Source organism: Bos indicus x Bos taurus, chromosome 4 (assembly GCF_003369695.1).
Source record: "Bos indicus x Bos taurus breed Angus x Brahman F1 hybrid chromosome 4, Bos_hybrid_MaternalHap_v2.0, whole genome shotgun sequence".
Lineage (NCBI taxonomy): Eukaryota > Metazoa > Chordata > Mammalia > Artiodactyla > Bovidae > Bos > Bos indicus x Bos taurus.
In genome coordinates this window covers 109125471-109138495 of record NC_040079.1, presented here as the reverse complement: position 1 = coordinate 109138495, position 13025 = coordinate 109125471, and the positions used below count along the sequence as shown (strand labels likewise).

The 13025-nt window shown below is 37.5% G+C and overlaps 1 protein-coding gene across 2 annotated transcripts in view; it reads left to right on the top strand.

The window, feature by feature from the left end:
* The window catches only part of VPS50 (VPS50, EARP/GARPII complex subunit), a 132073-nt gene that overhangs the window by 24236 nt on the left and 94812 nt on the right, over positions 1 to 13025 (top strand). For both annotated transcript variants that reach the window (XM_027540160.1, XM_027540161.1), the window contains 5 exons: positions 1366 to 1419; positions 2298 to 2368; positions 3350 to 3467; positions 3552 to 3587; positions 5434 to 5516. In XM_027540160.1, the coding sequence (XP_027395961.1) occupies positions 1366 to 1419; positions 2298 to 2368; positions 3350 to 3467; positions 3552 to 3587; positions 5434 to 5516 (362 nt within the window). The remainder of the gene's footprint in view (positions 1 to 1365; positions 1420 to 2297; positions 2369 to 3349; positions 3468 to 3551; positions 3588 to 5433; positions 5517 to 13025) is intronic.

The window sequence follows — 13025 nt, the reverse complement described above, 5'->3', positions numbered from 1 at the left end:
GTAGCAGTAGCGTGGGGAAGGGCCCTCAGCACTTGTATAGTAAAAGCATGTTGCGGTTCTGGAGAATTTGAGTTCAGTGGATGGTGGCACCTTTTGCCTTTTGGTCTCAGCGTGTTTTAATATGTACTCCCCCCTCTTCTGTAACTCATGTGGTAGTAGTATTTTGGGAATGAATCCCACCACAAGGGCCATGTAGCATAGTGGCCTTTGGAATCTGATCAACCTGGCCTTGAACCGTGACCTTGCAACTTACTGCGGGTGAATTACTACTGTGTCTAAGATTACACCCCCTGGAAAATAAGGAAACATGTCACCCATTTCAGTAGATTGTCCTAATTACTAATTGAGGTAATGCAAGAAAAGCACTCAGCACACTGCCTGGTGCCGTGGAAGCTAAAATAGCCACATGGTCTATTTAAAACAAGAAAAATGGAAAAACCCGTAACAATAAACAAAAAGCAATGAACACACACAAATGAACGAATGACTCAGAAAACAGTTTGGTAAGATTCAGTGGGTTTCTGTCTGTGCACATCCCTACAAGTTCCTGTCTATACACATCTACACAAATTCAGAGCAGATTAAGAAAACATGAAAGAATTAATGTAGTAGTCGAATGCGTGTGTAACGTTTTGTCCTCAGCTGCGTTGGGGCAGGGGATACGATTGTATTTCTTGAGCAGATGGTCACTAAGTGCCTTCTGTGCCCCTCAGCATGGTCATGGTCATTGCTGGTCATGGTGCCCCTTCAGTGCAGGGCTGCAGAGGTCCCTGAGATTGTGAAATAAGAAACTTGTGTTCCAGATCATTAGAGTTCTACATTGCATACACTAACATTATTCATGAAACTGACCAAGAAACCTTCGGTATCTTCATAGTGCTCCAAAAAAGCATATTTTCAGTTTTTCAGAAGTAGTAGACCAAATTGCTGTTTGTCTTCTTATGCAGTACAAAGAGTTTAAAGGGGACAAGGATATTTTCTGTTTCCCAGATGGTATTTCCGTAACTTGAGTAGATTAAATATTTTTTTATCTTAAGTCTGTCTTTTGAAAGCAACTCCAGTACCCTTAAAGATAGATAGACTTTTGCACATGTTAGTGAAATCAAATAATGATACTCATGTTATTAACAGTAATAATGACCATTTATTGAGTTTCTATTAAGGACCAGGTATTATGCTACGTGCTATACCTCTTTTACTAAATTCGTGAACAGAGACGTGTGTGGCCATAGCATGCCAGAATCTGCTGTAGGAGTGATTGAGAAGCCCTGTTGAATGTTCTTGCTAAAACTTTAAATGTAAAATGTAATAGGAAGCATGAGGCTTTTTCTTTTATTTCCTTTATTTGATTGCATGTTCTTCTAGGTCTCAAAAAAAGTAGCAGATTTAATCCTTGAAAAACAGCCTGCTTATGTCAAGGTAGGATAATATTTGTTATTTGTAAAGTAAAATATTAAAAATGTGTGAGTGACTTATACTTGGAATTTGAAATATTCTTTTGTCTGTAGTTTATAGCAACATATTAATTTTATTTGGGTTGTGTTTGTATATGGTTTTTTCTCTCATGTGGGGAATTTACCAAACTATGGGAAATGAAAGAGTTTTTATATCTGACTCTAATCTGTTTGGTTTTCCTAACTTAAGAACAGCCAATGAAAATTGCTTCTGTGTATTTTGCAACTCAGATCATCAACAGTGATTGCTCAGTCTGCCTTTAAAATATGATAAAATTGGAACTGTCTCTTTGAATCTGCCTTTTCATCAGAAAAACAGAGACTTCAGAATGCACTGAAATATCTGTGTTCAAACAAAGCCATTCACTGTAAAAGCATCTTAGCAAACAAATCATGTTTGTCGTATTTGTCATTATCTTATGAAGTTCTCTTGGATAGAAACATTTAAACGAATATATTATTAGTATTTATTTACACCCATCTAAAAGAGGATGGTGATGGACAGGGAGGCCTGGCGTGCTGCGATTCATGGGGTCGCAAAGAGTCGGACACGACTGAGCGACTGAACTGAACTGAAAAGAGGATGGGTCTACATTTCCTTACAAGCAATACTGCCTAAATATTTTGTGACATGCCATGATGAAAATCAATTCAAAGTAGTTATCTAAAATGATTTTATGAGAAATATACCAACAGTGTACAAGTTCAGGTATCTTTGTTGTTACTTTGTTTATCAAGCAGGCTTCTCTTTGAAACCCACTAAAGTTTTTGTTAGAGAACCATATCAATAAGAAAGAAAGATAAAATGCCTCGCACAGTAACCTACACCTCGTCTTTCCATAGGAACTTGAAAGAGTTACCTCATTACAAACAGGTCTTCAGTTAGCTGCTGTAATCTGCACCAATGGGAGGAGGTATTGTGTTTGATGATGCTTTGTTCTTTAAGCTAAATAACATTTAAGAGAAACTGTCTTGGAAAATTGAGTTTTTAAATTACGATTGTGGTTTCTAGAATGCTATTCATTAACTGAACATACATCATGATTTATAAACTGCACTAAGAAGGTGTGTGGAAAATGTTTTAAAATCTAGTTAAGGATTAAAAATATTAGTTTTCTTAAGTTTTTTTTTTTTTTTTTAATGTGGGCCATTTTAAAAATCTTTATCAAATTTGTTATAATGTTGCTTCTGTTGTTTATGTTCTGGTTTTTTGGCCCTGAGGTATATGGGATTTTAGTTCCCTGACCAGGGATCAAACCTACACCCCCTGCTTTGGAAGGTGAAGTCTTTAACCACTGGATTGCCAGGAAAGTCCCCAAATATTAGTGTTTTTGTATTGCTTAAATCAGTGCTTCTCAAACTGTCTTTGGTGAAGGACCAGCCTTTTTTTTTTCCTTTGATTTCCAACATGTTACAGATTGTTGTTTTTATAAAATGCAATAAAAACAAATTGCTAGAATAAATTTAAAAAAAGACAAACACATATAAAATACAGTCTTCATTTTTTCTATTATCAGATTCATTAAGCATAAAATTACCATGTCAACTTTTGCTCTGTGTGTTTACAATTTTTTTGGTTAGAGTCATCAAGCATAAAATTGTTGCGTCAACTTTTGCTCTACATGTTTCTAAATGCTTGCTCTCAATTTCTGCACTTTTTTTGTGATGAACTAGTAACAGTTTAAAGTCTGGTAGAAGACCACCTACCACTCTGGTAATGCTGGTTTATTTTGAGCCATTGAACAGATCGGTCAATCTGTTCAATCGGTCAGAGGGCTCACAATCCCCAAATTTAAGAGCAGTCCAGGATACTGTCTCATTAACTGCCTAATTGTTCTGTGTGTATAGGGTTCTTATACTAGAAAAACTGAACTATTTATTGCTCATTTTTACAGACACTTGAATATTGCAAAGGAAGGTTTTACTCAAGCTAGTTTAGGCCTCCTTGCAAATCAGAGGAAACGTCAGTTGCTGATTGGACTTCTGAAATCTCTGAGAACGATAAAAACATTGGTATATACCAGTTCCTTTTTAAAAATTAAAATTTAATTTTATGGTTGAAACAGGTTTTACCTTTGCATTTCTGTTATTTTTCAGCAAAGAACAGATGTCCGCCTAAGTGAAATGCTGGAGGTAAGTTTGTACAAGGCTTGGAAGTTTGGTGCTCCTCATAATATTAGAGAATTATTGTGAAAAAAACCTCAGATGTGCATTTTTCTCAAATTGGTGTATGGTATAAAGAGCATTTTTAAACAGTAAAGGACCTTACTGTTTCTACTCTTGTGCATCTTTTACTATTGTCATGATAGACTTCATTCAGAAAAATTTATTGGGGGGAATGTTCAGTGTGTGGGAATGTTCAGTGTGTAGCAATGTAGGAATGTTAATTTCAGTATGTTTCCGTTATATCTGGGCCCAAATAGCAGTGAAATTACCTTTTTCATGTAACATGAAGTAGTAATTTGATGAAGATGGCATGTATTAGTTATTTTGGTGTCTTATATATATATATATATATATATATATATATATACACACACACGCACACACACATATTTTTTTAATTACTAATTTTTAAAATTTTTGGCTGTGCTGGGTCTTTGTTGCTGCACGAGGGCTTTCCCTAGTAACGGCAGACGGGAGCTCCTCTTCGTTGTGGTGACTTCTCTTGTTGCAGGGCACGGTCTCTAGATGCATGGGCTTTGGTAGTTCTGGCATGCAAGCTCAGTATTTCTGGCATGCAGGCTTTGCTGCCCTGCCCGTCCCAGACCAGGGGCTGAACCTGTGTCCCCTGCATTGGCAGGCAGATTCCTATCCACTGGACTGCTAGGGAAGCCCTCATATATATATTGATTTTCTGAGTGAGCCATCTGTTTTCTCTTCAATGGCTTTCTTAGCATTTCTTATATACTTCTGTTATAAGGTTCACCAAGGCCTAATGTATTATGTGTGTTTCCCCATAATTCTCAAGCACCTTTAGGTAGGTACTTTGTCATGATCTCTGCATCCCCTATGGTTTGAATTGCCTTTGTTGAATTTAGATATGAACTTAAGGAACGTTTTTTTTTAATGGTTTTCTGTTTAAACACTGTGTTACTTCTAAACTATTACCACTGAACTATGGTTTAAGAAATCCATATGAAAAATTAATTTGGCAGTAAATTACTCTGTTCAGGTGTTAAAAATATCCTGAGGCCATTAATGAATATTTCACTTTATTTTCCAAATTTATTTAAGGATATTTATGGATTCATTGATGGTAAAACTGTTGAATGTTGCTTGCAAGTAGAATAAAATTGGAACGTTTTTTATATAAACACGACTGAAAGAAGATATGTTAACAGTTAAAGAACTCCTTCTCTCTGAAGCAGCTTATACTTCTGTGTACGCTTTGTCATGGTCATGGTCTCAGAGGGCTATTACTGTGTATTTATGGGCACAACATATTTTTTCCATGCTACATTTTAGATCTGGAGCTAGTTCCTTTGTTATATTTTACTATTTATCTGTTGTTCATATTATAATCTTTGAGAAGAATTAAAACTTCCTGGTAGTGTAACTTTTAGATAGAGTATGAACAGAGGTTTATCCTTTTCAGAGACTTTTAAAAATGATTTTTATTTTTGCCTGCACTGGGTCTTCATTGTTGTGCGTGGGCTTTCTCTAGTTGCGACAAGTGGGGTGCACAGGCTTCTCACTGCCTTGGCTTCTCTTGTTGCGGAGCACAGGTTCTAGGCACTGGCTTTAGTACTGTGCGCTCAGTAGTTGTGGCTCAAGGGCCCTAGAGAACAGGTTCAGTAGCTGTGGGCATGGACTTAGTTGCCCAGCATATGTGGATCTTCCCGGACCAGGGATGTAACCCGTGTCCCTTGCACTGCAAGGCGGAGTCTTAACCACTGGACCACCAGGGAGGCCCCCTTTCAGAGTCTTTTAAGAAAAATGTTTCCGTCCTAATGACTTCTGTTGTTGCTCTCTCCAGGAGGAAGACTATCCAGGAGCTATTCAGCTGTGCCTGGAATGTCAGAAAGCTGCCAGCACTTTTAAACATTACAGTTGCATAAGGTAAGCTAACATCAAATTTTTAAAGCTGACTCTGCCATCAGTTTTAATATAGGAGTTGTGTAATATACAATGTTAATAAACATTGAGAATTACTAAGTGCTGTATCCTAGTTTAGCTTTCTTGTTTATAAATGGACAGTACAGTAAAATAGGACTTCCTTGGTGGCGCAGACGGTAAAGTGTCTGCCTACAGTGCGGGAGACCTGGGTTCAGTCCCTGGGTTGGGAAGATCTCCTGGAGAAGGAAATGGTAACCCACTCCTGTACTCTTGCCTGGAAAAGACCATGGACAGAGGAGTCTGGTAGGCTACAGTCCATGGGGTCGAAGAGTCAGACACGACTGAGCGACTTCCCTTTCACTTTTCACTTTCACAGTAAAATAACAATTCTTAAGGCTTGAAAGATCAGATAGATACTTTTGAATCCTGTTTCCTGTGACATCATTGTTAACTCTTCTTTTCATATTTTTTCCAATCTTACTGATTTCATTTTTCTGCAGTAGTAGAGAATAAATTCATCTGTTCTTGTCTTCATTGCACCTCTTGGGAATTCTTCCTCCTTAACTTTGCCCAGCTTATAAATATTGCGAGTGTTGTCACAGTTTGTTTTTCAGATCCAGATGGTTCAACTGTTGGCTCATCATGATAAGAATTCTTTTGGAAAATTTAAAAGCGATTTCACCTTATGTAATTGTCATCTTTGTAATATTTAAGTGATTATGTAATTAACGTTTTATATCTCCTGTTTGTTAATGTATTACATCTTCTGTTTGTTCGTGAAATGTGCTGTCTGAAGATAGCTGCTGCATCTTCTGCTCTGAGTGCTAACTTTTTAAATAGATTTTGATCTGCTTAAAATGAAGCTTTTGCATTAGCTGTGACAGTACCTTGCAGGGGTGGGGGTGAGCTCTAATCCTCATGTGTCATTTCTGTCATTCCTCTGAAACCATTGAAAATAAACATACAGTCTAAGGAAAATAGTGAGGTTTCCAGGCAAACCCAGTTTCAAATTAACTTCATACTAACCTTAGAATGTAGCCTGTTAGTCTCTCATGTATGGAGATTCCAGCTGTCAGTGAGCAGGATGCCCTGATGTCCTAGGTGTTGATACCTTGTATCTGAAAAGATGAAAGGATTGTGAGAGAGTGAAACATTAGCACAGCTTTGAATTAATTTTTTTTTAATATACTTGCACGTAGGTCTCTACTGGGTATGGAATAACTGGGTATTTCCCCCTAGAGATGGTATTTTTTATGGCTTTTGTTTCTCTAGGATTATGCATTTCGAAGCAACATACTTTTTATTTGATTAGGAAACACGTAGTTGAGTGGTACCAGTGATATTTGGATTTTGTCCATTTTGACAGTGATTAACTGTTACTATTAAAAACTTGATTATGTCATTTATATTTATTAGGTTGGATGAATAGAGTATTAGCTCTAGTATGTGAATATACTTGAACTATTTCTAGCAGGGCCTTCTGGCTCCCGAAGAAGCATAACAACCATTTGCTTCATTTCGTGATGATATGTCTGTTAGAATTTGTCATTCTAAGTTTATTTCAGGTTGGTTTAAAAGAATTCAGGCAGCTATATATCTGTTGAGTGCTTATTATATGCCAGGTGCTTTGTTTTGGAATTGGTTGTATAGTGATGAATCACATAAAATATAATCAGTATAATCCTTGGTCTTCAAGATGGACTTGGATTGAGGTAGGCACAAGTAAGATGGGGCTTTAGAGAGAAGGAAGTTGAGCATGTGGTAGAAGCATTGGGATCTGATTCTCCTTAGGAGTCAAGACTAAGGAGGATCTGAAGGAGATGCAGGACGGTTTAGCTAAGTGAGAGGATGCGGGGTGGTGGATATGAGATTATGGGTATTGTGATGAAGTTCTTTGTTGCAGAGATGTCAGGCAAAATGAGGACTGAAATTATCTATTGTATTTATAGCAACAAAGAAATCAAAGTTGACCTTGTTGGGGACAGATTTGGTTGAAGTGTAAGTATGAAAGTGAAAGTAAAGTCACTCAGTCGTGTCCGACTCTGTGACCCCATGGACTGTAGCCTACCAGGATCCTCCGTCCATCGGATATTCCAGGCAATAGAACTGGAGTGGGTTGGCATTTCCTTCTCCAGGGGATCTTCACAACCCAGGGATCAAACCTGGGTCTCCCACATTGTAGGCAGACGCTTTACCGTCTGAGTCAGTACAGGATGAGGAAATTTTATAAAGAAGAAAGATGTGGAATTGAGAGGGAGAAACTTGAGTGTTTGAAAATCAGTGGGAAAGAGTGAGAGATTGAAAAGAAGAGAGAACATCCTCCTAATAAGGCTTTGTAGGGATTATAGGAGAGATTGACTTTGAAAAGGTCCACTGTTCTTTTATAATAGGAAAGGATGAATGTGGAAATCTGGTGGCAAGAGACTGAGATGACATGTTGATACTTTATTTTTTCCATCAGTTGCAGTGTTTAGCTTTGTTAAAGTAAATATCTTGATGAGAGTTAGCTATAAAAAATGTTTTTGAAAGAAACCCTTACTTGGGTTTTTTTTCAGGTTGGCATGAAGCAGCCTCTAAGCACTTTTTCACTTTTAGGTATATAGTGATGTGTGGAGGAGGTGTGAGTACAGTTACCTCACCTGGTGAAAAGTTTTGAAATTGAAAAATCTGTAATGATGATTTAAGTTGGTCATTGTTTTATTTTAGATGTACAGAATGTAAGAGGCATGCTGTGTTTACATGTATGAGTCATGCGTGCAGTAATAAGAAAAGGTCGACATATTCTGGAAATAGATAAAAATGGATGCATAGACTCATTGAAATGTCGTAAGGAATTCATTGTAGTGGGATTTTTACCTTAGGTTTCCTGGAAATTTGTTAGAATTGTGTTTTCAACTTGGCAATTTAGTGACAATGAATTGCTTGGTGGTGATGACAGGCCCTCCAACGACGATTCTTCTCTTCCACACACAGCAGTGTTTCCTTGTCCTGCCTAACCCAGTCCCCTTCTCGAAGCTTCACCTCTTAGGTCACCCATTTGCTCCTAGTTGGGAGAACCTAAGCTTGTTCACCTCTTATAGATCATACAATTTAGGATATAGCTATAGAGTTAATTGATATATAGGATAGACTGAGTCCACAAAAATAAAAGGAATTTTATTATATTAATAATTTCCTTTTAATTTTGTGTTTATTAATTAATGTACCTTTCTTATTCTATGCATTTTCTTCCTTTTCCTCTTTTTCTGCTGGCCTTATGAATGCAGTCAATATTGAACCTGTTCTTGAGCTCTCTCATTGGTTCAGACGTAATTCACAAGCACTTTAAATGTTCCTTCCATTTTTTCTGGAGCTGTGAATTTAGCCAAAGGCAAGATTTAATCTTTTGCTTAGATCTGAGTGATTCAAAAGTGAAAAATCATTTGACACTCTGGTAACCATAGAATAGTAATTAATTTCCAACTGAATTCACACTCATTTTCTTTAACATTTAAATTTATTTTGTATTCCTATTGATGATTAGAAAATCAAGAAATATTTTTCTTAGCAGTGTCCTTTAAGAGAACCATTCCATGATTCTAAGTGTTTCGGCATTATCGGATGATAATTGGTGTTTTTGTTTTTATGTTTCAGGCAGATTCATACACTTCTTAATTTTTCCTTAGTGGATTATATGTTCCTCTCTTCTTTCCTAGTCACATCGTTCCTTTATTGGAAATAAAGTGTTTGATAGAAGACAGAGACTCTGTGGCCTTAGGAGTAGATTACATGGAACAAGTGAGGGTGAGCTCTTATGATTCTGAAAGTGGAAAAAAAGAGAATTCACAACTTTGCTTCTGCACAAAAAGGCACTGACTGTATGCCTGATAAATTCGGGTTCTATGACGGTGTAGTTTAATACATGAAGTACCAAGTAATTTGGTATCTTGCTTGATGTGACAGAGTTATATGGTTGGGATTTATCAGGAATAAGAATCAGAGTGTTTATCTTAAAGTATGCCTAAATAAAGCATTAATTTCTTTATCACTTGACATTTATCTAAATTAATTTCATGAAAAGTTATTAAAAGTCAAAACTTCTTCATTGCTTTTTAAAATTTCCTTTGAAAGAAACTACCTGAATGAATCTTAGCACACGCTAGATTATGCACCAAAAAGTTCACGCACCACCTAAACTGGTTTTGGCTACTGCACTTTAACGTAGACAGCAGTATTTCATTTCTGATCATCTTAAAATACCCTTTTTTCCCCCCTCAGATGATGATCTTGGCAGTTGAAAGAAAATTGTAGGTTGTAGACCCTTAAGTCATCGAATAATGAGTATAGCCTTTAGTACAAGTACAGCAGTACTTGGGCTCCCCAGGTGGCTCAGTGGTAAAGAATCCACCTGCCAAGCAGGAGGCTTGGGTTTGATTCCTTGGATCCGGAGGATCCCCCGAGAAGGAAATGTTGGCAACCCACTCCACTGTCATGCCTGAGAAATCCCATGGAGAGAGGAGCCTGGCGGGCTGTAGTCCATGGGGTCACGTGGAGTCAGACATGACGTCGTGACTAAACAACAGACGGCAGCAGTACTGGGCGCTGATCTTCTCCGTCTTAGCAAGCAGTGTCTGCTCTCTCTTTCTTTACACTCAGGCGAGGGGAACCCAGGAGCCTCACCTGCAGTGATGAACAGTGAGTGTGTCTACAGGATCACCAGGCCTGCTCAGCTAGACTCACATGCAGGTCTGGAGTCCCTGTTGCTTGATTTGCTTGGGCTGAGTTATTGACACCATGCTATTCTGACACCACCTCCTTTCTTATCTTTTACCTTGTTTTCCTGTGCCTTCCTCCTCCAGGCAGTGCCATTTAAAGTTAATGTAAAGTGAAATCTACATAAAACATGACACTTGAACAAAATGGTCTTAAAAGGTGAAAGTTTTTCATTCTGCCCACCCATCCTTCTCTTTGCTACTCCCTAGAGTAAACTATCGGAGAAGGCAATGGCACCCCACTCCAGTACTCTTGCCTGGAAAATCCCATGGACGGAGGAGCCTGGTAGGCTGCAGTCCATGGGGTCGCTAAGAGTTGGACACGACTGAGCGACTTCACTTTCACTCTTCACTTTCATGCATTGGAGAAGGAAATGGCAACCCACTCCAGTGTTCTTGCCTGGAGAATCCCAGGGACGGGGGAGCCTGGTGGGCTGCCGTCTATGGGGTCGCACAGAGTCGGACACGACTGAAGCGACTTAGCAGCAGCAGCAGAGTAAACTATTTTTACAGCTTAATTTTCATCCTACCAGATTTCATTGTAATTTAAAAGATTACATTATAATAATAACCTTTTCCTGATTTATTGATGTAGATAGTTCTCGATAACTGTTTACTCCCCGTAATAAAAAGCAATAAGAGATAGGCACGTGGTGTACTTCCTTTCACTTCTTTTCACTTCTCCATCTTCTAGGTTTTGTTAGTGAAACTGTTATTTTTACTTGGTCAAGTTTATAACATTTATATTCTTTTCACAACTATAATTAAATCTCTGTTTTTTCTAATAGATTACTTCTAAAAAATTAATAGAAGTCATGTTTACTATATTATGGATATTTAAATATTATTATCTGCAGAACTAAGTGATTGGATGTATGAAAAAGAAAAAGTAATCCTTTGTCTCTAAATGAAAATCCAAATCCATAGTGTTTTTCTGTTGAACATTTTTCACTTTTGTAGGTCCTGCTCGGCTTCTGTCATCTTTGTAATACTCCATTTTTGTGCATTTCTTTGTTGTGTGTTGTTAGTTACCTCTTGGAAAATTTTTTTAATACAGGATACTTAGGGGGTAAATTTTCAGATTTTGAAATGACCTTAATTTAGCCCATGCATACAGGAGGAGAAGGGGACGTCAGAGGATGAGATGGTTGTATGGTATCACCGACTCGATGGACATGAGCCTGAGTAAACTCCAGGAGTTGGTGATGGACACGGAAGGCTGGTGTGCTGCAGTCCATGCAGTCGCAAAGAGGTGGACACAGCTTAGCAACTGAACGACAAAATGATTGAAAGAAAAGTTATTTTTTTTCCTTAAAAAAGGCATTGCTTAGTTGTCTATTCAAGCTTCCTGTTTCGAAGGACAGAGTCAGATACTACTCTCCTTCTCATTTTACCAAAGAAATGGTGTCTGTCTTTTAGAAATTTTAAGGATTTTTCTTTTTTTCACTTGATCTAAAATTTCACCAGTCTAGAAAAGTCCTGTCTTAGATTCTTTACTCTAAGATGATGAGACAAGAATGAAGTATTATTTAGTGCTTAACTACATGAGATGCTGTGTTTACTTGTTATACCAAGAGGTTGTGAAATGTATTTGTTCTGTAGGAGTTGGTAAAACAGGCAGTTAACAGGCAGGACTGTGGGGTGATATGCCAGTTAAGTCCACAGCATACATAAACAAAAGCCATCAGAGATGCTCAAGCTGTGAATGGCTCACTTCCCATACCCCCATGGGAATGGGAAATACTGACATTTATAGGAGTGGGAGTAGGAGCTTGGCACCATTATCCAAGGCAGCACTGACAATACAGTAATTCTAAATCAGATTTTAATAAGGCTTTCTCACTAAAGCTTTATTCTTCAGTTTTAAAAACTGAATCATGATAATAGTGATGATGATGATACAATTTTTGAAAAATTTTGGACTTTAATATATATCAAGCACTGTACTTATTTTTTATCTTTTAAAGATATTTAAACATCTTTTATTTAAAGATAATGTTCCTTATTTTTTCCTATTTAGCATTAACAAAATATTCCTCAGGTGGTGCTGTTTTCTCTTTTGTAGATGAGGACATTGATGCTCTGTAAAATGAGTGGCAAAGGCAAGATTTAAGTTTATATCTGCTGGGATACACATCTTGTTGTTCTTGACCACAACTATGGTAGGCCGTCTACCAATGTAATAGCTGTTATGTGCAGTGGAAGCTCATGGCCAGTAGGCCAATTTATATTATTTTGCTCCAATCTCTGAAGTATATCCTGACTAGAGTTAACTGTGTTTTTCCTAAACCTGTTTCTGCCAGTTGTGTTTGTTCCTGTCTTTATGTTGCTTGAGTAAATAAACTAATGAGGTGAAACAACTTTTTGAAAGTAAGTTGGATGCATTGGAAAAATAGAACTTACTGTTAAAAATAAATTTCCTTTTGAATCTTTTGTAGGCAAGACAACTCATAAAAAACTGGGGGATATAAGATAACTGTGATTTGACATTCAGGTTGTTTTGCATTTGTTTTTAGGTTCCTGCTTCCATTTTGAGAATCTGAAACTTGAAATGACAGTCAATTTATTTGTGATGTGGTTCATATGAGACTTAAGAAGTTAAAACTCCAGTCAAATGAAAAGACCTTGGCTCTAAGTCAGAAATGGATGAGTGAAGTACACTATACAATTTTGGTTAAAATATTACGTGCCCATGCCAAGTCACTTCTGTTGTGTCTGACTCTTTGTGACCCCATGGACTGTAGCCCACCAGGCTCCTCTT